We start from the raw sequence: 22,870 nt of genomic DNA, 5'->3' as shown, positions 1-22,870 counted from the left end.
TATCTGGAGTTATGCTAGTATCACAGTTGGAAGCCAGGCGCTCTGTCAGATCTCTGTAATGAGTGCCAGGGACTCCACTACCTGAGTCTTCATTGGTGCCCTGATGATCCACTACGGGAGAAAGCTGGAGTCAGGAACCCGAGGGAAGGGTCAAACCTGGGCACACCGTGAGAGATACAGATGCCTTCACCAGCACACTAACAGCCTGGGCAAATGTTCACTCCATTTCCCACAAACTTTGTAAGAATTCTTTCATATATATACTGACAATAATATCCTAAACTAATCGTTATTTCATATCTCTAAGTATACTTAAGCCACACGGCAACTGTAGGAAGTCGCCAGAACCTCCACGCCTCATTTTGTAGACGAGAAAACCAACCCAGGGATGTAGGTAAATGACAAAAGGCGGCTTTGGATTAGAGCTCAGTAAGTATACTCCAAAACTGTGTCCATACGCACCCTACTACCAGATCCTAACAAACTGATATAGAAGTTCCCCCACAGTGTATGCAATTCAGAAATAACCTTTATCATCCAATTGAAACCCATCAGTTCCTGCAAACACAAAGCACACATCTTTCCTCTTTGTCTGGCTCAAATTTGTGAGAACCCTGCTGACACCTACGTGCAGACATGGTTCCTGCCTCTTGCAGGACAAGGCCAGCAGTGCCAGGCCCTGGTCAGGTGCCCACTCTCGGGGTCTGACCATGGGCTCCTCCAAGGAGAAGGTGAAATAGCATGGAGAACCTGTCTCCAGGGTCAGACTAGCCAGCCATGCAACAGGACATCAGCCTCTTCTATCTTTCACTCATTCTTCAGCTTTAAAGTGCAGCAAATCACTCTGCCATCTGTTTGGGGTACGTGGAGTTAAGCTTTGTGATGTGCTTGATGCAGGTGTGTTTCTGACGCACAAATAGTAGGAACTCTCATCACTAAGTCATTTCCAGAACCTGTTTGGAAGCTCTTCCATCTCTCTAAAACTCATCACCTAGTCAGAGATAAGCACTTACACAGTAATAATATCATCTCCGCCTAAGACACCATGGCCAGCTCCTGACAGCACAACATGGTAGATGGATTATGAGTTAGCACACATAAGTGGAATAATCAAGGAGACATCCCCAAAACACTAATTGACCTATATAGATCATGATTCTGAAAAGTATGGGCCACATCTCCCAAAGTCATATGTGAGCTATAATTCATATATCAGCTCAATCCCATTACTGAACAATCTAAAATCGAATTTCATGAGTAAAATATCAAATTGACTTGTGTGGTTTTAACGATTTACTTAATCTTATGCATTTTCCTAAAAGATGAAAAATTTGGAAACAATTATTGAATTAAAAGAGCTTATCATTTTGTTACATTTCTCACATTTTTACAAGCTTCACATTCTCCTTATTGCTGTATTATAAACTGTCACATATATGACAGTCTGTTGAGCTAACTTTGCAAAATAGAGATAATCGGGGGGAATATTTTATGTAATTTTCTAGGTTAATCAACTTGAGCTACCACAATAAGCCACCATAGACTAGGTAGCTTAAATAACAGAAATTGATTTCTCACCATTTGGGAGAAAAAGTCTGAAAGGAAGTGGCAGCATCGTGTGGTTCTGGTTCTGTTCTCACGTGACAGAGAACAAGCTCTGGTCCCTTCGTATAAGAACATGAACTCCACCACAGGGCTTTGAGCCCTGATCCCAATCCAAAGTCAGTCTCCAAATATCATCCCACCAAGGGGCAGGACATGAAGAGTGGAAAGACACAAACATCTCAGTTCCTGTAGACACTGTCACAGCCAAAGGATAACTTATGAATAATATGAAACTGCCTTTCAAATTAACATTTGAATTCTCTATTGAATTGAAGATATCAAGATCCTAAAACGGCAAAACACAGCTCAGGAAGTTTTTAGATTTAAAAAAAAAAAAAAGGAAATCCAAGCAACTATTATGATGTCTCCTTTTGCAAGATCTAAGCATTTTAGTTTTGCAAATAATGTCTGTTTGGAATGCTTCTTTTCACACTTGCATTCGCAAAATGCAAGCTAAGACTCATCCAGAACTAACTGCAAATTTGACATTTTTCATTTTCTATTTAATACCTGATGTCCTTTTAATCACATGACCCTTCCCCCCCACCCCATCGGTAAAAATGAGAATTCTACTTCTTCCTTTAAGAACGATTGTGAGGCATTCAACCTAACAGTTAAGACACCCGCCTGTGTCCCACCTCAGAGACCCTACGCTGATGTCCAGTTCCACCTTCTGGGAGGTAGTGGTGACGGGTCTCGTACTTGGATATCTGCCATACACATGGGCACTGTGTTGCCCACTCCTGGTTTTGGCCTGGCCCAATCCAGGTTTGGAGAGTGAACCAATAAATTTTTATCTGACTGACTCTCTCTTCCTTAATATTTCAGCCTCTCAAGTAAGCAAATAAATAACTTTTAGAAAGGATTGTTACATAGCACAAATTATTGCACATGAAAATGCTTGATTTCCCACTTGGTCCACAACAGGCAATCTGTGAAGTGTTTATTTGTTCTGCCTCACTCACAAGCTTTTCTTTTCAAAAACAAATTACCTTCCAACCTACACATTTTTTAAAACAGTCTTATTGAATGCTTCAATCATTGACAAGCATAAGATCTTACCTAAAAGCTCTACACAAAGAAATTAAGTTCTTTACAGAACTTAGCAGTGAAATTAACAACTGTCTTCTAAACATAGGTCAAGTGAACCAATCATACCGTCACATTAAATATATATTTCCACATTCTTAAAGCTAATCTTTGGGTTTTATAGGTACATGAAATACCAGGAACTAAACTAATATCAGCTAGTATTTTTCTTTTCTTCCTCTTTTTTTTTAAGTAACACAGTTAATTAAGCAGGGTCTTTGTCATCAAGACTGCCTTATGAGCTTAATCTATCCCCTACTAAAATTCATTGTCTTTTCCCCAAATTTCCTACTAGGTCAGTGTCAATCAGGTTATTACGATACAAGAACACTCTCATTCACATTAGAGAAGCTGCTGTCCCAGGGATTGGAAGCCCTTGTCCTGCTCCTAAAATCACTTTATCATATCATAGCGCTAAGCCCTCTATGAGTGCCCTTAAATCCTTTTTGTTAACTTCAGAGTAAGTAACACTATAGAATAGTGACTATTCGGAATGGCACTCAACATCCATTTGTTTCTTCTGTAGTGAAACATTGGGGTTTTTTCCCCCCAAATTTCCTGTTACCATCCATTAGTCACTCACAAAATCAACTTTGGATCAAGACCAGCATTTCTTAATGGAATAGCAGAGAGTAGCCTAGTGAAGCACAAGGTCTTCTGAATCTTTTTTTTCCCAAGATTTGTTTATTTATTTAAAAGGTAAAGTCACAAAAAGAGAGGAAAAAACACAGAAAGAAGGATCTTCCATATGGTGGTGTACTCCCCAAGATAGTTTCAATGGCCAGGGCTGGGCCAGGATGAAAGCACGAGCTTGGAACTCCATTGAGGTCTCCCACATGGGTAGCAAGGGTCAAGCACTCAGCTCATCTTGGGCTGCTTCTCCAGGTGCATTGGTAGGGAGATGGAATGGAAGCATAGCAGCTAGGTCTCAAGCCAGCATTCACATGGTCGATGGCATCCCAGGCTGCCGCAGCACAACACCAACCCCTGCATCTTTTATTTCAGAGATATATATATCTGAAATAGTTATTTCTGTGGGCAAGCATGGGGCAGACACATGGAGTTACACACGTGTCCTGAGAGGCAGGGTGTAAGACTATTTCCTTATCTAGCTGGCAGCTGCACTAAGGTTCTATAATTAGCAGGAGAGGAGGCATTCTGAAAGTGATAGCTTCAGATTAAACTAGCAACAGTGGGCCTTCAGATCCAAAACTGTTCTTAGTGCAGACATAGTAGCAGCTCTCTTGCCATTGAAAATTCAACCTCAACTCTCTTTTTTCAGCCCTCAAATGATTCCTTAATCACCTGACCCTATAATAAATACCTTCTTGCTTAAGCTACAAGGAGTAGCATCCACCATGTGCTACATTCACTATAATTAAAAGAAAGAGAAATGTTGGGGGGGGAACAGTTTTCTGGAGGTTGATGAGGTAGCAGATTAGACAAATCCTCTGTCTGTGGCATCTTGTAGGGTGCCAGTTCGTATCCCAGCTGCTCCATTTCTGACCCAGTTCCAAGTTTACGACCTGGGAAAGCAATGGAGGATGGCCCAAGCCCTTGTGCAACCGTGCTGACATGTGAGCCATGGAGAAAGCTTTGGCTCCTGGCTTTGGATTGGCTCAGCTCCAGCTGTTACAGGCATTTGGGGAGTGAAATAGCCGATGGAAGATTCTTTCTCTCTCTCTCTCTCTCTCCCTCTCTCTCTCTCTCTCTCTCTAACATGCCTTTCCAATAATACATAAGTAAATCTATTTTAATGACAGTGTTGTTAGCTATCATGCACTGAGTACTTCCCAGGTGCCAGGACATGTTCCATTTTACATTATTTAATTCTTATAGGTCTATAAGGCAAGGTGCTGATATCCTCGAGCTTTTATTAGACAGTTCATAAACTGAGGGGTTTGAACAGCAGAAAGCATTGTTTCACAGTTCCAGGGTGAGAAATCAGACATCAAGGCATCTGCAAAGTTGATTCCTTCTGAGGACTGTGTGGACAGCTCTTTCCTGGCCCCTAGTGCTTTACTGATCATCTCCAGTATTCCTTGGCTTACACTTTATCACCTTGGTTCATTTATCATCTTATGGCTTTTTCCTTAGATCTGTGTATATGTGTCCTCAAATTTTCCCCTTTTGTAAAAATGTCAGTTATATTGACTTTGGAAAATCCTTGTGAACTCTTTCTAACTTGTTCATCTGCCAAGATCTTATTTCCAAATACAATTACCTTCACAGGTACATGGAGTTAGGACTTCAATACTAGTATTTAGGTGCCATCTCTCATCTTACAGAGGAGGGAACTGAGGTATTAGATGATAATTTGCCTAATATGATGTACTGAAGAATTCAGGAAGTGTAAGAAAACAAGACTTGGGCAGGCCCCAGGAGATACTCACATCCAAAACACAGGAACTTGATCCAGAATGCGGCCACTGTGGCTGGACCAGAAACTCCATCAGCAACTTTCTAGTTTCTGGAACATGAGACAATATCCACTGAGTTCTGACTGTAGGTCAAGATCCCAAGGAAAGCCACTTAGCTTGGTAGATAAGGCATCCGCATCCCACATCAGAGAGGCTGAGCTAGATAGCTCTAGTTCCTAATTCCAGCTTCCTGCTAATGTACACAGTGGCTTAAATAGTTGGGTCTCTTCTATCTGTAACCACCGTGTGCATCTGGGGAGTAAAGTAGTAGATCTCTCTCTCTCTCCCTCTCTCTCTCCCTAATAATTTTCTCTCCCCTAATACTTTTTCAGAGATTCTCACATACACCCTTACCCTTAGCATGAACCCATTGTTTCATTTTTGTTCCTTATAGCATTAACATTATCTGTATCAAGCACCCAGACAGATAGGAGAAAAACAAGGTGAATATTATATCATGGTAGCCAATGAAAGAATAGTTCAGAGCAGAAATGAATGATTGTATCAATGTTACAGGAATATGAAGTATGATAAGCACTTTAGCAGTAACAACAAGTTTCTAACCAAAATGTTTCAAGTGGAAGAACGAGAGAAAGCTGGTTGGTTTCCAGAGCATAAATGGGCGGTTTAATGAGAAAGACAGCAACATAAATACTACTGTCCAGGGGCTCAGCTGTGAAGTGGAAGAGGAAGATACCGCTCTTAAAAAGAAGCTATTGTGGAGGAAAGGGAGTGACTTCTTTTAAGATAGCAGAGATTTGAATGCATTTAAATACTGATGGAAATAAGTCACTGATTCTTGCAAAGTTGAAGACTTTTAAGAGAGTAGAGTAATGGATGGGACCAAGTTGCTAGGATGCAAGGGTCTGGGTAGTGGAAATAACATGAGATAAAAAGACAGCGAAAAGCAAGAATAGGGGGTGGACCAATATAAGGCTAAATTAGGATGTGATATTGAAGGTGTTTCCTGTAATGGCTTCTATTTGCTGGGTGAAATCAGAGACAAGATTATCTGCTGAGTAAAGAGGGAAGAGCCCTGAGGGAGAGAAGAATATTTGCAATAGTCATTTTGGAAAATAGCAGTGAGGTCTAACAGGGAAAACAGTGCAGGATTACCAGTTCACACAGAGGACTCCATAGAGATCAAAGGTCATGAATTTGGGATGCCACTTAGCTGTGATTTTATATGATTTTCTCCAACCCCATTCAGTGGGGCAGGAAAAGCAGCAAAAAACATTGGTAGTTTGGATTAATTCAAAGTTGAAGATAGAAGAGCAAGGGAACAAGAAGTCTAGGGTGTAGGAAGAGTATGATTGCAAAAATAAACCATAATATCTCGGCTGCCTCCAGAGAGAGTGAAGATTGGCAGGGCAAGGAGAGAGACAATAGGACCAAGGAAACTCCAGGGCTCAAAGAGCTATTTGGGAGTAAGAGACAAAAGTCTAGGGTGATATGAGGTTATAACAATTTCCATTTAAGATTTCAGAGCTAGGAAGTCCTAAATGATTAGAAGTTCCTGGTTTGACTCTCTGTGTGTGTGTGTGTGTGTGTGTGTGTGTGTGTGTGTGTGTGTGTGTGTGTGTGTAGATTCTCCCTCTATCATCACATGGAGTGCTGATTAAGCAGATGACCCTTAAATCTCACCCACCTCAGTCTCACTACAGGAGGAGTGGCATGAGACGCACCTCATTCCCATGGCTGCAGTACCATGTTCAGAAACAAGTAGATGGCACGTGACCAAGACCTTGTCTGACTCTTCTCTGCGGCTTTCTACATAGATGCCTGGAGACAGAGATGCTCCCTTTCTCTGCTAACGAGTTGTAAAGGCAGCACAGCTGCTTCTGCCACTCTGTCCTGGTAACATGGAGGAATCTACTTGCAGAAGAAAAAAGCAATGCCAACCAGCAAAGACCAGCAAGACTGAATAGAGATGTAACACAGGTGAAATGTTGAATCCCTCATCTATCCTGGCAGAAGCAGTTGTAGTCTAGATTAGGGCATAATATTTTTTTCCTAGGTTCTTGCCTCTTAAAAAAGCATTTTAAGTGAAAGCACCGATACAGCTTAAGAAAGTGCTAAGGTTTAGTCTGAGGGGAAGGAATACACACATCCATGGGCCATGTTCAGGGAAAGTGAGCCAGGAAAAGAAAGGGGAAGGGAGACAGACTGCTACCTCCTCTCCTTGGAGTCCAAGAGGCCAAGAGTGTGAGGGTCTGTGAGAGGAAGAGGGGCAAGGAGAGAGAGGCAAGAGTGAGAGCAAGAGAGCAAGCCTGTTCTGCACACAGGCTTTTCGAAGGCTTGAAAGCAGAGTGGCTATGTAACAGCACCCCCTCAGGTCCTAGGTAAGGGTAGGTAAGTGCCCTTTGACTCACAGGCAGGCTGAAAGGATTGCATTGGCATGGGAGGTGTGCCTTCCAAACTCATGACCTTGACCTAGCCACCTGCCTAAGACCATATCAAAGCCAATCTGTCTCTAAATCTTGCAAATGAATCCGCACATTTTCCTTTTGGCTAGCAGTAATCAAAACTGGGTAACTACACAATCCTTCGACCTAGGAGGTAAGTATCTAAGGGCTGTGAAGGTAGGGTAGGGTCAGGATTAGGGTTAAGGTTAGGTTTAGTATAGGTTTAGGAATAGGTCAGGGTTAGGCTTAGGGTAGGGTTAGGCTTAGGGTAGGGTTAGGGTTAGGATTAGCATAGGGTTAGGGTTTGTGCTAGGACTAGGGTTAGGTTTAGTGTAGGTTTAGGAATAGGTCAGGGTTAGGCTTAGGGTAGGGTTAGGGTTAGGATTAGCATAGGGTTAGGGTTAGTGCTAGGGCTAGGGTTAGGTTTAGTATAGGTTTAGGAACCGGTCAGGGTTAGGCTTACGGTATGGTAGGGTAGGGTTAGAGTTAGGGTTGGATTAGGGCAGGGTTGCCATAGGGTTAGGGTTAGGGGAGGGTTAGGGTAGTGTAATGATTAGTGCTAGGGTTAGGATAAGGACAGAGTTTGAGTCAGGGACATATACTGGAAGTCCCTGAGGACTATACTCCAGTATATACACTTGGATCATATAGTAGAAACATTATAAAAATGGACAAGTAGAACAAAATTTTCTGTTGCGGAGAAATATGGTACTAATTACCATGGACTCCATTTAGTTTATAACACAAATTCTAATGTAGAATTAAAGCTAACAATGGAAAACTAATATAGCACTAATACAATGATTTTTTAAATATCTTTGGCTAAATTAATCTCTGACAAAATAACTGAAAACAACCCAGGGAGAATGTCAGTCTCTTCAACAAATGCTATTGTGACAATTGTATATCTGCTTGCAGTGTTAAGAAATAAAACTCTTATATGTCACTTCATTAAAAAATCAACTCTGAAAGGGATCAAGAACCTATATATGAAACCATCAAACTATTAAAGGAAAACAATGGAGGTACTCTGCAAGATACGAACATAGACAAAGATTTCTTTTTAAATAAATAGATTTATTTTCTTTTTGATGTTGTCTACATAGTAGAGAAGGTCGTATGCTCATGTGAACCACTGATTAGGGTGGGAAGTTCGACATATGGGAAAAATTGAATGAGACAATTGCTTCTATCATGTCTGGGGTAACAGAGAGAGAAGGGAAGAGGAATGCCACCAGCAGCCTAACCAGATTAGGATCCGGGAAGGGAGGATGGCCTCTTGATGTCATCCTAGGATCCCCAAAGTGGAGCAAGTTCTGAAGGTGCTGCCCAAATAGTTTTGGTAGTTCTGAAATGTTAATTGATTTTGTTGCTCCAAGGTTGAGGAAATCCTTCCAAGGTCCAATGGCTGACATAGTCCATCCTAGAGTCTCCACTCACCCACATACTGGCTGTCAACACTTGGCCAGATGAACTGTCCTATTTGTTCTGTCTTCCATGGTACCAGATGTCCTCTGCAGGTCTCAATGAACTGGTTGTCATGTTGTCATGTCCCCCAGGTAAGCCTAGGCATGTCATCCACTGAGCAGGCTTCAGCAACTGAGGAGACCCAGTTCTGACACATGCATCCACAAGACCACAGATGCTGCAATTTTCACTATGGTTGGAGTTCTGAGACCAGAGGTCCAGTTTTGGGGGTCCACAAAGAAATCTTACCAGAGGTGACCCCAGACCTGACTTCTGTGTGCACAAGCCAGTGTGGGGTCCACGTCAATCTATCCTCCACATCAGCCTACATGCACACTGATGGATATAGTTGCTCAGTCAGTTCTGTTCTCAGCCCCATTTGATATACAAACCAATGGATGCAGGGCCCGGCACAATGGCCTAGTGGCTAAAGTCCTCGCCTTGACTGCGCCAGGATCCCAAATGGGGGCCAGTTCTAATCCCAGCAGCTCCACTTCCCATTCAGTTCCCTGCTTGTGGCCTGGGAAAGCAGCCGAGGACGGCCCAATGCTTTGGGACCCTGCATCCATGTGGGATACCCAGAAGAAGTTCCTGGATCCTGGCTTCAGATCGGCATAGCATCGGCCGTTGCGCTCACTTGGGAAGTGAATCATCGGATGGAAGATATTCCTCTCTGTCTCTCCTCCTCTCTGTATATCTGACTTTCCAATAAATAAATAAATCCTTAAAAAAAATGGATGTTATGGCCCAGCTTAATCCTGCCCACCATACACTCAGCCCTCACATACACTGGCAAGAACTGCAGTCCAGTCGGAGTGACCCTCCCCAATAACTCCAACTAGACATGCCCCCAGCCCCAGTTCCTGTACATACCACTACGTACAGCAAACCTGTGCAGCCTATCTCGCATCCCATTTGGCTCTTGTACACATCAATGGGTGCTGCAGCCTAGCTCAGCTCAACCAACTCCACAATCCAATCCACACATACCAGAGGTGCTACCACCAGTCCAACAGGTCCACCCCCAGCCCTTGCTCTCAGGCTCACAGGTGGGAGCTACAGCACAGCCCATCAGAGGGATGCCCACAGTTTCCCTACTAGGCTCACTCCCAGTCCCAGATCTTGCACTTTTCAGGAGGTACTGCAGTCTAGCCTGACAGACTTGCTCCCTGTCCCAGCACTTGCCAGCCAATGCTGTGGCAAAGCCCGATCAGTTTGCACTTACTTTGGCTCCTACAGGCACAAGTGGATGAGGCACAAGTGACTGAGCACAAGTGGATACCCGGTTGCTTAGCCCAGCCTGGTTCTTCCCCTTATCCAGCTCACATGCAAACCAATGGGTTCTGTACCCCTGCCCACCCTGATCTGCCCCAGGTCCCAACTTTCACACTCACAGCGGAATCAATGACCCAGCAGGGAAGCCCCCACAGTCTGCCTTCCAGGCTTGCCACCACCCTCTCTGGATTGTTTCATGTGCTGGTGAATGTTGCAGCCCAGTCTGGCAGGACCCACTTCACCTCAGCATTTGCTGGTGGATGTTGCAGCATGGCTCGGGTTGGCCTGCCCCCAGTTCCAGCTCATACTGGCAGGAGGCAAAGACTTCTTAGAAAAATCACCAAAAGCACAGGTAGTCAAAGCCAAAATAAACAAATGGGATTCCATCAAACTAAGAAGTTGTTGTACAGTAAAGGAAACAGTCAATTAAAAAATCAAAGAGGCAATCAATAGGATGAGAGAAAGTCTTTGCACACTACACATCAGACAGGGGAATGTGCAAAGAGCTTCAGTAACTCAGCAACAGCAAAATAAACAACCCTGTTAAGAAAAAGGCAAAGGAAAATAGAAGGCATTTTTCAAAAGGACAAATTGAAATGACTCAGAGACATTTGAAAAAATGCTCAGGGTCCTTAACAATTAGGGAAATGCATATAAAAACTACATTGAGGCTCCACTTCACTCCCGTGAGAATGGCTATATTCAGGAATCTACTAACAACCACTGCTGCCATGGATGTCTGGGAAAATATCCCTGATTCCACTGTTGGTGAGAGTGAGCTAGTGCAGCCACTATGGAAGTCAGAATGGAGAGTGCTCAGACAACTGAAAACTGATCTACCTACCGTATGACCCAGCTATCCCACTCCTGGAAATATGTCCAAGGGATGTGAAATCTGCATGTGAGACAGTGAGCTGCGTCTCTATATTTACAGCAGTACAATTCACAACAGCATTGAAAGAGGAACGGTTTAAAAAAAAAACTGTGTTATATCTACTCTATGGAAAACAACTTAATGATTAAGGAATGAAATTCTACCATTTGCAACTGAATGGTCCCAACTGGAGACCATTATCCTCAATGAAATAAGGCAAATCCAAAAAGGCAAATATCACGTGCTCTCTCTGATATTAGGCAATCTTCATGCAAAATGCAAAAAAAAAAAGGACAAGTATCATTGTATTTTGCAACCTTCATGCAAAATACAAGATCAACAGATACATAAATAAACATGTATATACATATATTCATCCAGAGGAACTGTATAAAGAGACTATCATACCGGGAAGGAAAGTTACAGTGCATGTGAATTTCTACTCTCGAATAAAAGATGGACTTCCAATGAAACTGTTAGATAGATCAAGACAATAAAATACTACACTATCCAGCACTGTCTGTGACTATAATGCCATGATATACTTAAATAGAATGTTAGACTTGTGACTATTACTAAAGGACTGTACTACCATGATAATATGGGGACAGAGGAAGGGTAGAGCAAGGAAGGAATTCCTATACCTAAAAAACTAGATTATGGAAAATAACATTTTTTTTATTTAACTACTGTAGAAAATAAATTTGCAGAGGAAATGCACCAAAGTTATTAAAGACTGTATTTGGAAAATGAAAGCAATGTTAGAAAAACAACACACACACACGACAAACACGACACACAGCTGCCATGTGCGTACACACTCCAGACACCCAGTAATGTCCCTTCCCGCACCCTGGGTGAGGCTGGGTACACAGCATCAGTGGTGGATCCTTGGAGGGTGGGAGGGGCTCCCGAGATGGCAGGCCTCTGCCTGAGAAACACGCTGTTACTGGTCCAGGTGATGTCTGCAGTTCTACGGAACAGGTGAGTGTGTGTACTTGCCAACAGTACTTACTCCGTCGTTGCACTTTAAGGAGCACTGAGGGCGGAGACAGCTGACCCCAGCAGAGCACCATCACTCCCACTGTGTGGGCCGGCCAAATCCACTCTATAGATGCTGAGCCCTTCAGTTTTCTTCCACATAGTTCATTTCTTCTTTGCCCACCATCCACTCTACCTTTAGTAGATAGTAATTCTGTTAAAAGAAGATCTTCATTCTCCACCTTCTACTTCATCACTTCCTTTGTGTGTGACAGTTGATACGTGGATTTTTAGTTATTTCAAGTATAATAAACAACACCAGTATGTGTATCAAGTCTGTAATATTAAAATTTAAAATTTATTATCTGGGGCCAGCATCCCACACAGGCTCCAGTTCAAGCCCCAGCTGCTCCACTTGCAATCCAGCTCCCTGCTCATGCACCTAGGAACGCAGCTCAAGATGGTCTAAAGTCCTTGGGACCTTGCACACCAAAGAAAGATCCAGATGAAGCTCTTGGCTCCTAGCTTCAGCCTGACTCAGCCCTAATCATTGTAGCCATTTGTGCAGTTGACCAGCACGTGAAAGATTTCTTGATCTCTTTCTCTCTCCTTCCCTCCTTACTTGCTTTCCCCTCTCTCACTTTCTCCTTCCCCTGCCCCTTACTAAACAGACATCTAGTATTGTCTACATTCAAGATTACTAAATTGTTTAAAGAATACTCTAATGCTTTTTTACACAAACCAGGATCAGTCAAGTTTCAGCCTTTTTTACAAATAAGGATTCAGTCAAGTTTGCTCATTATGTATCTTTAATCTCCTTAGTTTAGAAGTTTAGGATCTCCTTTATTCATGACAATGGCTTTTGAAAACTTAGGGCTAGCTAGTTGTATGATGTTCACTTTCTCTTAATGTTTGGGTATGCTGAATTTTTTCTATTCTCTTTCCTTTCATAAGATCCTAGGCTTGAATCAGTGAAAATTTTAAAAATGTATGTCTTATGGTAAAAACAAGATAAATTATCCAAGAGTTGCATGAGTCTCAGTGAGATTAAATAAATTTGGAGAACATTTGTAAAAATACACATTTTTGGAAAGACAAGAGAGTGTAAATGAAATCCTGAACTTACAGAATAACTTACTATGAATACACTTGATATATTAGTAAATAAAATCAAGTCTACTAGGTACATTACCTTTTAAAGGAATTACATGGGTTCCTGTCAGAAATCTGTGGGTTCCACCCACAACCACCATCTTGTGGTGGGGGCAGGTGAGTTCATCCTCCGGGCTTGGATGGACCAACTTCCCAGCAGCGTGGCAACTGCTAGAGGCTTCTGAGTCAGGTAGGACTCAATTCTCGGGGCCTTAGCCCCAGCCATTGTTGCCAAGCAGAGTGCGAATCCAGGGCTTGCAGGTTATCAGAGTGTCAGTTGGCACTCTGGCCAGCCAGGAGTGAGCTATAGGATCTTGGGGTTGCAGCATTACTGCCTAGGGATATCCATGGATAAGGCCACTGTACGTGTAGGTGAGGAATAAATCCTGAGGGACTCCCAACAACAGGACCACTATACTTGAAGGTAAGCAAGGGGACTGAAACCTGGTGACTTGGAGACTGGAAGATCTGTACGGGTCTTACACCAGCCCACGTGGGAGTCCTGAGTAGGGCTTGTTAGCATGGAACATTGGTGACCACCACATGCCAGTCCATGCAAAAGCTATGGCTGGGGGTCTGTCTAGCAGGGCTAGATCCCAGTGCTTGACTGAATGTCAGAACAGGGAACAGGTCATATTAGACAGGATCATGTCACCAACCAGCACACAAGAAAATCAGATTCTATGGGGGATGTTTGGACCAAACCCTGTGGAAATGCAAGTCCCACTGGTTAGCTCAAAACATTGGGTGATGACGGACTGAACTAGGCATGATCATGGTACCTGCCACTCTTACAGTTACAAGGACCGAGAATAGTCTGGGCATGTCCAGGCTGCAGCACCTACATGTGCATCCTAAAAGAGGGTATGTGGCGGGCCAGGCCACAACATTCACAAGCTCATACAGGGCCAAGATGGAGGAGCAGGCTATGCCAGGCAAAAGCCTAGCATCCACTGGCATGCATGAGATCTGGGTCTGGGAGTAGGCCAAATGGGGGAATGTGGGCATCTCCCCTAGTGGGTCATAGCTCCCACAGGTGAGTACATGGTCCAGGCCTAGGAATCGAGCAAGCTAGGCAATCAGCTCCAACTAATGGCTAATGTGTGGGTTGATTTTGGAAGGTGGCAAACCAGGCAGGACTAAGCAAACCTTAGCTCAACGACAAGTACAGAAAACAGGTTGGAGCACAGGTCATGCTGGGCTAGGCTATCATACCTACTGGTTTGCATGAGCCAGGGATGGGAGCAGACTGAACAAGGCCAGGTTCCAGCACCCACTAGCAAGAGTACGGACTTGGGGCAGGCAGGGGCAGGCCAGGCTATAGCATCCAAAGGAAGAGGCCACGACAGGTGAGGGACTATGCCAAGCTGGGTCAGAGAACCCCTGGCATGCACAAGATCTGTGGCTGGGAACAGGCCTGGTTGGAGAGAGGGATGCCCTGGCTGTGTTGTGGTTCCCACTGGTGAGTGTGAAGGCCAGAATGCGGGCTGCTATTTAGTCTGGGCATGGCTGCAGTGTCGCTCGGCATAGCGTGGACTGGGTTTGGGGTGTGCCAGACTGGGCTAGACTCCAGCACCCACTGGTGCTCGTGAGAACCTGGGTAAGTGTAGGACAGGCTAGGCTAGGTCTCTGTCCCTGCTGAGCCATGTGTGAGCTGTGTCTGGGTGTGGACCAGGCTTGGCTAGGCTGTAACATCCAACAGAAAAAACCGGAATGGGTGAAGGCCAGTCAAGAAAGGCCACTGTTCCTGTTAGGACAGGAGGTGGATAAAGTAGGGCTGCCTCCTGGACCCACTGATGTGCATGAGATCTGGCATTGGGAGAGGTTCTGATGGAGGAGCTTGGGCAACTCCTCTGTCAGGACACAGTCCCTGCAGGTGAACACAAGAACCACATTAGGGAGCAGCCCAGACCAGGCGAGGGAACGATACCTACTGGCATACATTTGGCACAGGTTGGGGGCGAACCAGGTTGGACCAGTTCTTATCACCCACTGCAAATACAAGCACAGCATCCACTGGCAAAAGCCGAGGTGAGGTACATCATGCTGGCTGGGCTGTAGTACCAAACCAGCACACACGAGACCAAGGGGGGAGGAGGCAAACCCGGTAGGAGGGCTGTGTGGCGCTCCCCTGCTGGATCACCACTCACACTGGAGAGCTTGAGTTGGGATGGGGCAGACCAGGTTGGGCAGGGCTACAACACCTGGCGGCCTCATGTGAACTGGACCAAGGAAAAGTCAGACTGGGTTGACTCTTCCTTCTGGTGCATGCATAAGTCAGAGTGGGTATGGGTTGGTTGGGCTTTATCACAGCATCAGCTGGCAGAGGCTGGCACAGGGGGCCCATTCAAGCTGCTATCTACCAGTATCTGCATTAGCAGGCAGCTGAAGTCTACCAAAGGCTGAAGGAGTCATGGGAGTCCTCTCAGCAAAGACTTGGCTGGTTCTGCAGTTTACCTTGACAGAATCTGCCAGTGATGGCTGAAGTAGTTTGCCTCTGCCACCCGGCAGCTCCTAGCTTTAGCCTGAACCAACTCCAGCCATTGTAGGCATTTGGAAAACAAACCCTCTCTCTGTCTCTCTTCCTCCAAAACCAACAGGAAATTACCACCGGGTATGATCCATTAGCGACATTTAAAACAGATTAACTGTCTTCCTGAATGGGTACCTATGTATCCTGCCTTTTAGAAAGATTGCATAGGTTGCAATCACAAATACATTACTTGGGACTTAATTTCATGATCACAGAAAGGTTTCCTTCCTTATGCAAGTGATTTCTACCAACACCACAAAGATTGGGGAGACATTGAAGCTTCTTGTAGGAGAAGCACAGCCTTTGATGTGGAGCCAACTGAATCTTGAGAAAGCAATATCGTACTTAGCCCCAGAGAGGTTGCCAAACAAAGTAATTAAAGTTTCTCCACATGGCCCCCATGAGCATTAAATCAGCTGACTCATAAGCAGACACCGAGAACATGTTATCCCCTACTCACATTTCCAAGTGCATACATGCAACCTAGTGGAATTATCCTCGGTCTCAAGGTGATGGCAAGTTAAATAGCAGGTGTTTTTAGTGCTGAACAATTGCCGAAGGCTGGTACCTTCGAGATGCTTTAGCCAATGATGCATTGTCACTACATGATCAGAGCAAAGATTCACACACGGACTACATTTAAGAAACACGGGAAATCTTGCCCCATCTCTGAGCCCCACCTCCCTCATGAGACACAAGTACTCAATGAAGAAATTTCACGTGGCTTTGCAGGTGTCCATCTTGCCCAGGAGTCACATCTTTGAGGCAGGCACAGGTGACAAAGTGATGCTGATGTGAATGGATCAGTCTTTCAAGATGTTTGATGATTTCATAATCAGGAAGAGCAAGATTGGTCACATTTAAGCCCAGCATCTGAGACACAATCTCCCTGAAGTCCACCAGCTGCAATATCAAACACAAAACATGACCTGCCACTGCAAGGTGTATCAACTACCTCCGGGCCAAAACCAACAACAAAACAAAAACTGGAAAACTCAGGTTTACATGAGATCAGTAAATTCCCTAAGCATGTTAATTATTGTCCTCTTTAAAAAAATTCAAATCACAGGCCCGGCATGGTGGCCTAGCAGCTAAAGTCCTCGCCTTGAACGCACCGGGATCCCATATGGGCGCCGGTTCTAATCCTGGCAGCTCTACTTCCCATCCAGCTCCCTACTTGTGGCCTGGGAAAGCAGTCGAGGACGGCCCAAAACCTTGGGACCCTGCACCCGCATGGGATTCCCGGAAGAGGTTCCTGGATCCTGGCTTCGGATGGGCATAGCATTGGCCATTGCGCTCACTTGGGGAGTGAATCATCAAATGGAGGATCTTCCTCTCTGTCTCTCCTCCTCTCTGTATATCTGACTTCCCAAAAAAATAACTAAATAAATCTTTTTTAAAAAAAAATATTTTAAAAGTTCAAATTGCTTATAGAACACTTCTGTTTTCCTCCCAGGTGATGAACCAGTTGACATTGTATTGGCTATCAAATCTTGAGACTCCACCTCACTAAAATGATTTCCTCAAGTGAAGGATGGATTAACCATATACTCACTTCTGAATATTGGCAAGTGAGAGGATGACTAGGTATTCACATATCAGGAAAAGTTGATATAACTGTGTCAATGGATGATACATTCTATGCATTGGAATTTTAACCAAGCAATAAACTCTTTTTAAGAGATATTTTTTATTTGAAAGTCAGAGTTAGTGACTTATAGTTTATTCCCCAAATGGCTGTAATGACCAGGACTGGGCCAAGCTGAAAGCAAGAGCCAAGAGCTTCATCTGGGTCTCACATAGGAATGGCAAGGGACCAAACACTTGGACCATCTTTCGTTGCTTTTCCCCACTGTTTGCAGGGAGGTGGATTAGTAGTGGACCAGCTGGGACATGAACCAGCACCCATGTGGGATGCTGGCATCAAAAGTGGTGGCTTTACCACTATGCCACAACACTAGCCCCACAATGAACTTCTTAAACCAAAGGAAGAACAAATGACAACGAGTATGAGTGATGGAAAGTAGGAAGACTTCCGATTACTATCAAATCACATTGCAGATTGACATCTCACAACCCATAACACTGGACTGCTCTAACACAGCATTTGCTTAACATGAAAGAAAAAAAAAAAGAAAAAATGGGAGTCCAGGGACGGTGATTAAAACATATGTCATGGGTACCAGTGTTGAGGTGCAGCATGTTAAGTTACTACCTGCAAAACTATCATCCCATATCAGAGCTGTGGTGGGACTTCCAGCTCCCTGCTGATGAATCAACTCTTTGGATTTGGTTGGAAGGCCAGGCTTCCAGCTGCAGCCTGGCCCAGCCCCAGCCACTGCAGCCACTTGGGAAGTGAATCAAAGGTGCAAGTTCTCTTTGTTTCTTTCTCTTGGTCCCTCTCCCCTTAAACAAATAATAAAATACATCATTTTAAGAAATAAATATGCCTCACAGCTCTGAAACCTGTTGGCATCTCAGTGGTTCCAGGTTAAGGCAGAATCTAGCAGCAAGGATATCTGAGCGACACCTCCTCATGGTGCCTTCCACTTTAGCAAAGGCATGATCCAGCCTGAAGGCAGAGTCATATCCGCAACTGTCTCCCAAATGCTCCCATTGCTTCCTAACCTCTTGCAGAGTCCAATCTGGGAACTAATATGCCATGGTCTAAATATTGTATTCCTCCAAAATTCACCCCATTATTGAAACAAGATCATGAAGAGGTAGGGCTTGGGCGGTGATGAAGTTTAGGTAGCTTTATAATATTTGGAGCCTCCATGATCAGGTTGGAACTCTTATAAAAAAAAAAAAACTAGAAAACGGCCTTGACCTTCCACCAGATGAGGACTCAGGGAGAGGGCTCCTTCCATGAATCGGAGGTTGAATTTGAAGGCACCAAGGAATTGAACTTCCCAGCCACTGGAGCTGTGAGAAGAGCGAGCAGTTTGGAAGTATCTGGTCTACAATGTTCTGTAACAGTTACCTGAAGGAACTTAGACAACTCTCCATTCTCCCAGACAAAATGTTTCCTCCCTTTCAAAGGTGGCCAAAGCTATTCCTTCCCAGGAGGCTTCATTTCTGAGACCACCAGAGTGGCTTTTTCCCACCCTGCCTGACACACGAGCCCCACCTAGTTCTGAGAACCAAAGCAGAGGCAACCAACCAGAGACAGGCAGAGAGACAAAGAAAGCAAGAAAGAAAGAAAGAAAAAGGAGGAAGAAAGAAACCTAGCATCAGAGTCAATGCTCTGCCCTTTTGAACCTCAGAAAAAGAGTGACGTGAAAGCCAGAGGCGAGGGTCAGGCTGCCCTGGACGTTCCTTTACGCCTGACCTCCTGATATGTTCGCCAGATAAAAGGCGCAACCAGCCCGCCAACGAGGCCTTTTTTATGGCTAACATCTGGGCTCGGTCGACTGTGAAGTGTGGGTGCCACCGTGTGAGACATGGCCCTGTTCCCTTCCCGGATCTCCGCTAAAGATAAGGCTTCCCACCTGAGGCCCAAGTCCTGGTTAACGTTACAAGATCTGGGATGATGCAAACTCCAAAGGCAATCACCAGACAATAAAACCTCACCACAAGCACAACTTGGATTCTCACCAGCTTTCCACTGCTTTGATAAGAACGATTTTTTTCCTCTCTTACAGTGCCACATCATGAAAAAGTGAGTTATTTTTCTTCACAGGATAAATCATAACGGTTATCTGAATGCCAAAAAGATGCTGAGAGGGTGAATGGATAAGTTGAAACGATACGCAAAATCTTTGGAAGCTGTGTTTTAAGAATTGAATGAATGATGTCTTGTTTAAAAGTGCAAATACTAAAAACAGAAGGACACGGAGATCAGCATGTCTCCCAGCTAAGGATGACATTCATATTCAAGCAGCAATTCGTGTTTTTAAAAGCAAAGAAATGAGTGACTAGCAAACAAGTTTGGGACTGTCATTTCCTAATCAAGGTTCTCCCACCAGCTCCCTACCCACCTGCCTTTCTCTCTTTTCCGCTTCTTCCAGAGATTTCTTTAGTGTCTTTATTTCCCTCGTTACCACTTCCATCATGTTTCTGGCCCTTTCCTTGTCTTCCTTAGCGTCATGCTCTGTGGTATCCAATTCTGACTTGACCGACAGCAGCTTCTTCTCAGCTCTCTCCTTCATCTTTTCCAGCTTGTCCCTGGATTTAGTTAGCTCTTCAAGGGCTTTGGTCTGTTCCAAAGTTTTAATCTAAGAAATCAAGAGGATGCTGGTCATTTCTATTGTCTTTCTTTAAGAAAACTGTATAAGCAAGTCAAGTCAGAAGTCAATGGAACTACTTAGTAACGATTTCATGAATGAAGAAGAATGAAACTCATCGCCAAATAGGTCAATAGATTTCGCTAAACATTAGATGCTGGGTGAACATGTGTTAAGGCAGTTGTACTTTAATATATATTATATATTTTTTTCAGATATAATATATATTATACTTTTTTTCAAATATATATTTTATATATTTTCAAATATATATGTATAAATATTTTATATGTATATTTTATATGTACATATTATATATGTTTTTTTTCATATATATATGTATTATATATATATATATATTTGAAAGGCAGATTTTACATGAAGAGAAAGAGAGATAAACAGAAACATCCTCCCTCTGGCTCTCCCACATGAATGCAGGGCAGACGATGAGCATGGCAGTGGTATGGGAGCTATTATCTTATGGGCACAGTTTCGGTTTGGATTGAACATGCTCCGAAAATGAATCTTGGTAATGTTTGCACGAAAGTATGAATATCAAAACTACCACTGATCTTCAAACTTGATAATAGTTAAATGGCACATTTTAAGTACTGTTCATTTCACCATCATAAAAAAAAATTACAGCTATTTCAGAGACACACAAAAAAATTTTAATAATTAAATGTTAAAATACATGCAAATAAACCATCACTTAACATCCACTAGTATAGCTAAAATAAACACAGACAATAACAGAGGGTTTATAAGAATGTGTGCAAGCTGGGACTCTACCCACTACTTGAAAGAATATAAATTGGTATAGCTGTTGTGGAAAATAGATGGACAATTTTTAAAATGTTAAATGTAGAGCTACCGTGTGACTCAGCAATTGTACCCCTAACAGTATGTCCAAGAGAATGGAAAACTTATATCTACACAAAACTTGTTCTCATATATCCAAAGAAACATTATTCACAATTTCTAAGAAGGAAAAACAACACAAATATCCATCTGAATAATGAAAAGGCAAAATGTCATATAGTCCCACAATGAAATGTTACTGAGCAATAAAACTAAATGGAGTAGGAAATGTTGCATGAATACAGCTTGAAAACGTTGTGCTAAAGCGAAGAAAGCTGACACAGAAAAAGATCTTCTGTCATTAATTCAGTCCTCAAATACCCAAAATAGCCAGAGGTGAGCTCGGCCAAAGCAGGCTTCACTCAAGGGAATCAACTGCCCTCAGAAACTGAAACAGCTGAGTGGCTTGAAATCAGGAAGGTATGAAAACAACAACTGCAGCTCGGGACAGAAAAAATAAAATGCCCAGAGCTAAGAGAAGGGATTCTCCATGTGCACAAGGAAATGCCATCTAGTACAAGAGGGTGCTTTCAATGAGCTGGAATGGAGACCATCCCTGGAGCCCACGTTATCAGAATCCATTTGAATATGAAGTGGATATCAGAGAACGGTATATGGCACAGTACTGTCCCAATGTTAATTTCCGAGTGTGATGAGTGCATTGAGGTCATGCAGAAGAAAACCCTTGTTCTTCAGAAGCGCACAGCAAAGTCTCTTCTCTCTCCATCTTTCTCTCCTCCTCCTCCTCCTCTTTCTCTCTCCCTATTAACCTTTTTTCATTTTAAATATATTAATAGAAGAGATATATTCAGCCTTTCTCTTGAGATGAGGAAAACAGTTACAGTGGGCTCCTTACCAAAGGTGATAGAACACAGCTTGGAGAGCTAGATGCAAGTTGAATTGAATCCTAATGAGAAAACTGTGTTGCCAAGAATTTCTGAAAAACATGAGACTTTATCACAGTCCTAAGGACTGCCTGAATTCCTGTTGTCAGGAAGCAAATCTTGGAGCTCAAAGCCAAGCCACCAGGACAGAACTTGCAGCCAGCAGTGGTGACAGAGGCCTCAGCTTCCTGAAGTTAAACTAGTCAGATTCCTGGGTGTGGGATAGGACTAATTCAGTGTCATTCCACCAGGGCCTGGACTACAGTAAGACCCGGACCCCTTGCTTTCTGCTGGGCAGGTGGAACTAACTGTAAACAAGACTGAAGAGCAAGCCCACTCCCCTTGGGGAAGCACACTACCTTAGGGAAATGATCTGAAAATATGGTAGTCAATTCTCCCATATCATATGGGCCAATGGCCCAGGGGGGAAAAAAGTGAACATGTTTGAAAATCAAGTGTGCTGGCTCCCCTAGAGAATCTAAATGTACTACCAGAGGTCAAGGCTGCCCTCAAAAGTGGCCATGGCAGGAATTGTTGCAAAGGCTCTGAAAATGCAGTGAAGCAGCAAAGTGTGAGTGGCCCCTGTGAGCCCCAAGCCCCCTCTTTAAAGAGGGTCACTAAGATCTAACCAAAGTAGAAAGGTAGCAGAGATCAAGGCGAGAAGCTTACACCCTCGGTCCCTTTCATAACCCCAGGCTCCCAGGAGGATCTTCTCTCTCTGGATCTGTCATCCTTATATAAAAGCTGCCAAGCAGAACAGTGCCAGTGAGCCAAGCTGGCCAACAGACCTCTGCAGAACCCAAGCAGGAGATAAGCAAACAGGACAAACAATGCAGCGAGTGGCATGGAGACAAGTCTAGAGTGGAGAATGAACATGGAGAGCACTTGTCCTAATAGAGACATTTCAAGAGAGTTAGAAAACAGGAGAAACTTTAGGTGGCAGCTCAAGAATTTTATCCCCTTTGGGTGCTTCCATTGGAGACCAACAAAAATTAACAAGGGCTTTCTACTGGTTTTTCGTTTCTGACTGTTAACCTGGGGTTACAGATCCTTGCTAACTTTGTGCCGTGTGGTACAGCTAAGAGTTCTCCATCAAAT

General features: G+C 43.7%; 1 protein-coding gene across 1 annotated transcript in view; it reads right to left on the bottom strand.

Moving 5' to 3' along the window:
* Nucleotides 1–16,503: 16,503 nt before the first annotated feature.
* Nucleotides 16,504–22,870, bottom strand: part of CCDC170 (coiled-coil domain containing 170) — a 103,543-nt gene continuing 97,176 nt past the window's right edge. Inside the window, exons 10-11 of the mRNA XM_040965669.1 lie at nucleotides 19,782–20,018; nucleotides 16,504–16,704 (exon numbers count right to left, since the gene is read on the bottom strand). Coding sequence (XP_040821603.1) covers nucleotides 16,504–16,704; nucleotides 19,782–20,018 — 438 coding nt within the window. The remainder of the gene's footprint in view (nucleotides 16,705–19,781; nucleotides 20,019–22,870) is intronic.

This window comes from Ochotona curzoniae, unplaced genomic scaffold (assembly GCF_017591425.1).
Source record: "Ochotona curzoniae isolate NIBS_2020 unplaced genomic scaffold, NIBS_Ocur_1.0 scaffold_3890, whole genome shotgun sequence".
NCBI classification, from domain to species: Eukaryota; Metazoa; Chordata; class Mammalia; order Lagomorpha; family Ochotonidae; genus Ochotona; species Ochotona curzoniae.
Note: the sequence above shows the minus strand (reverse complement) of the source record. Positions and strands in the feature narration are given on the sequence as shown.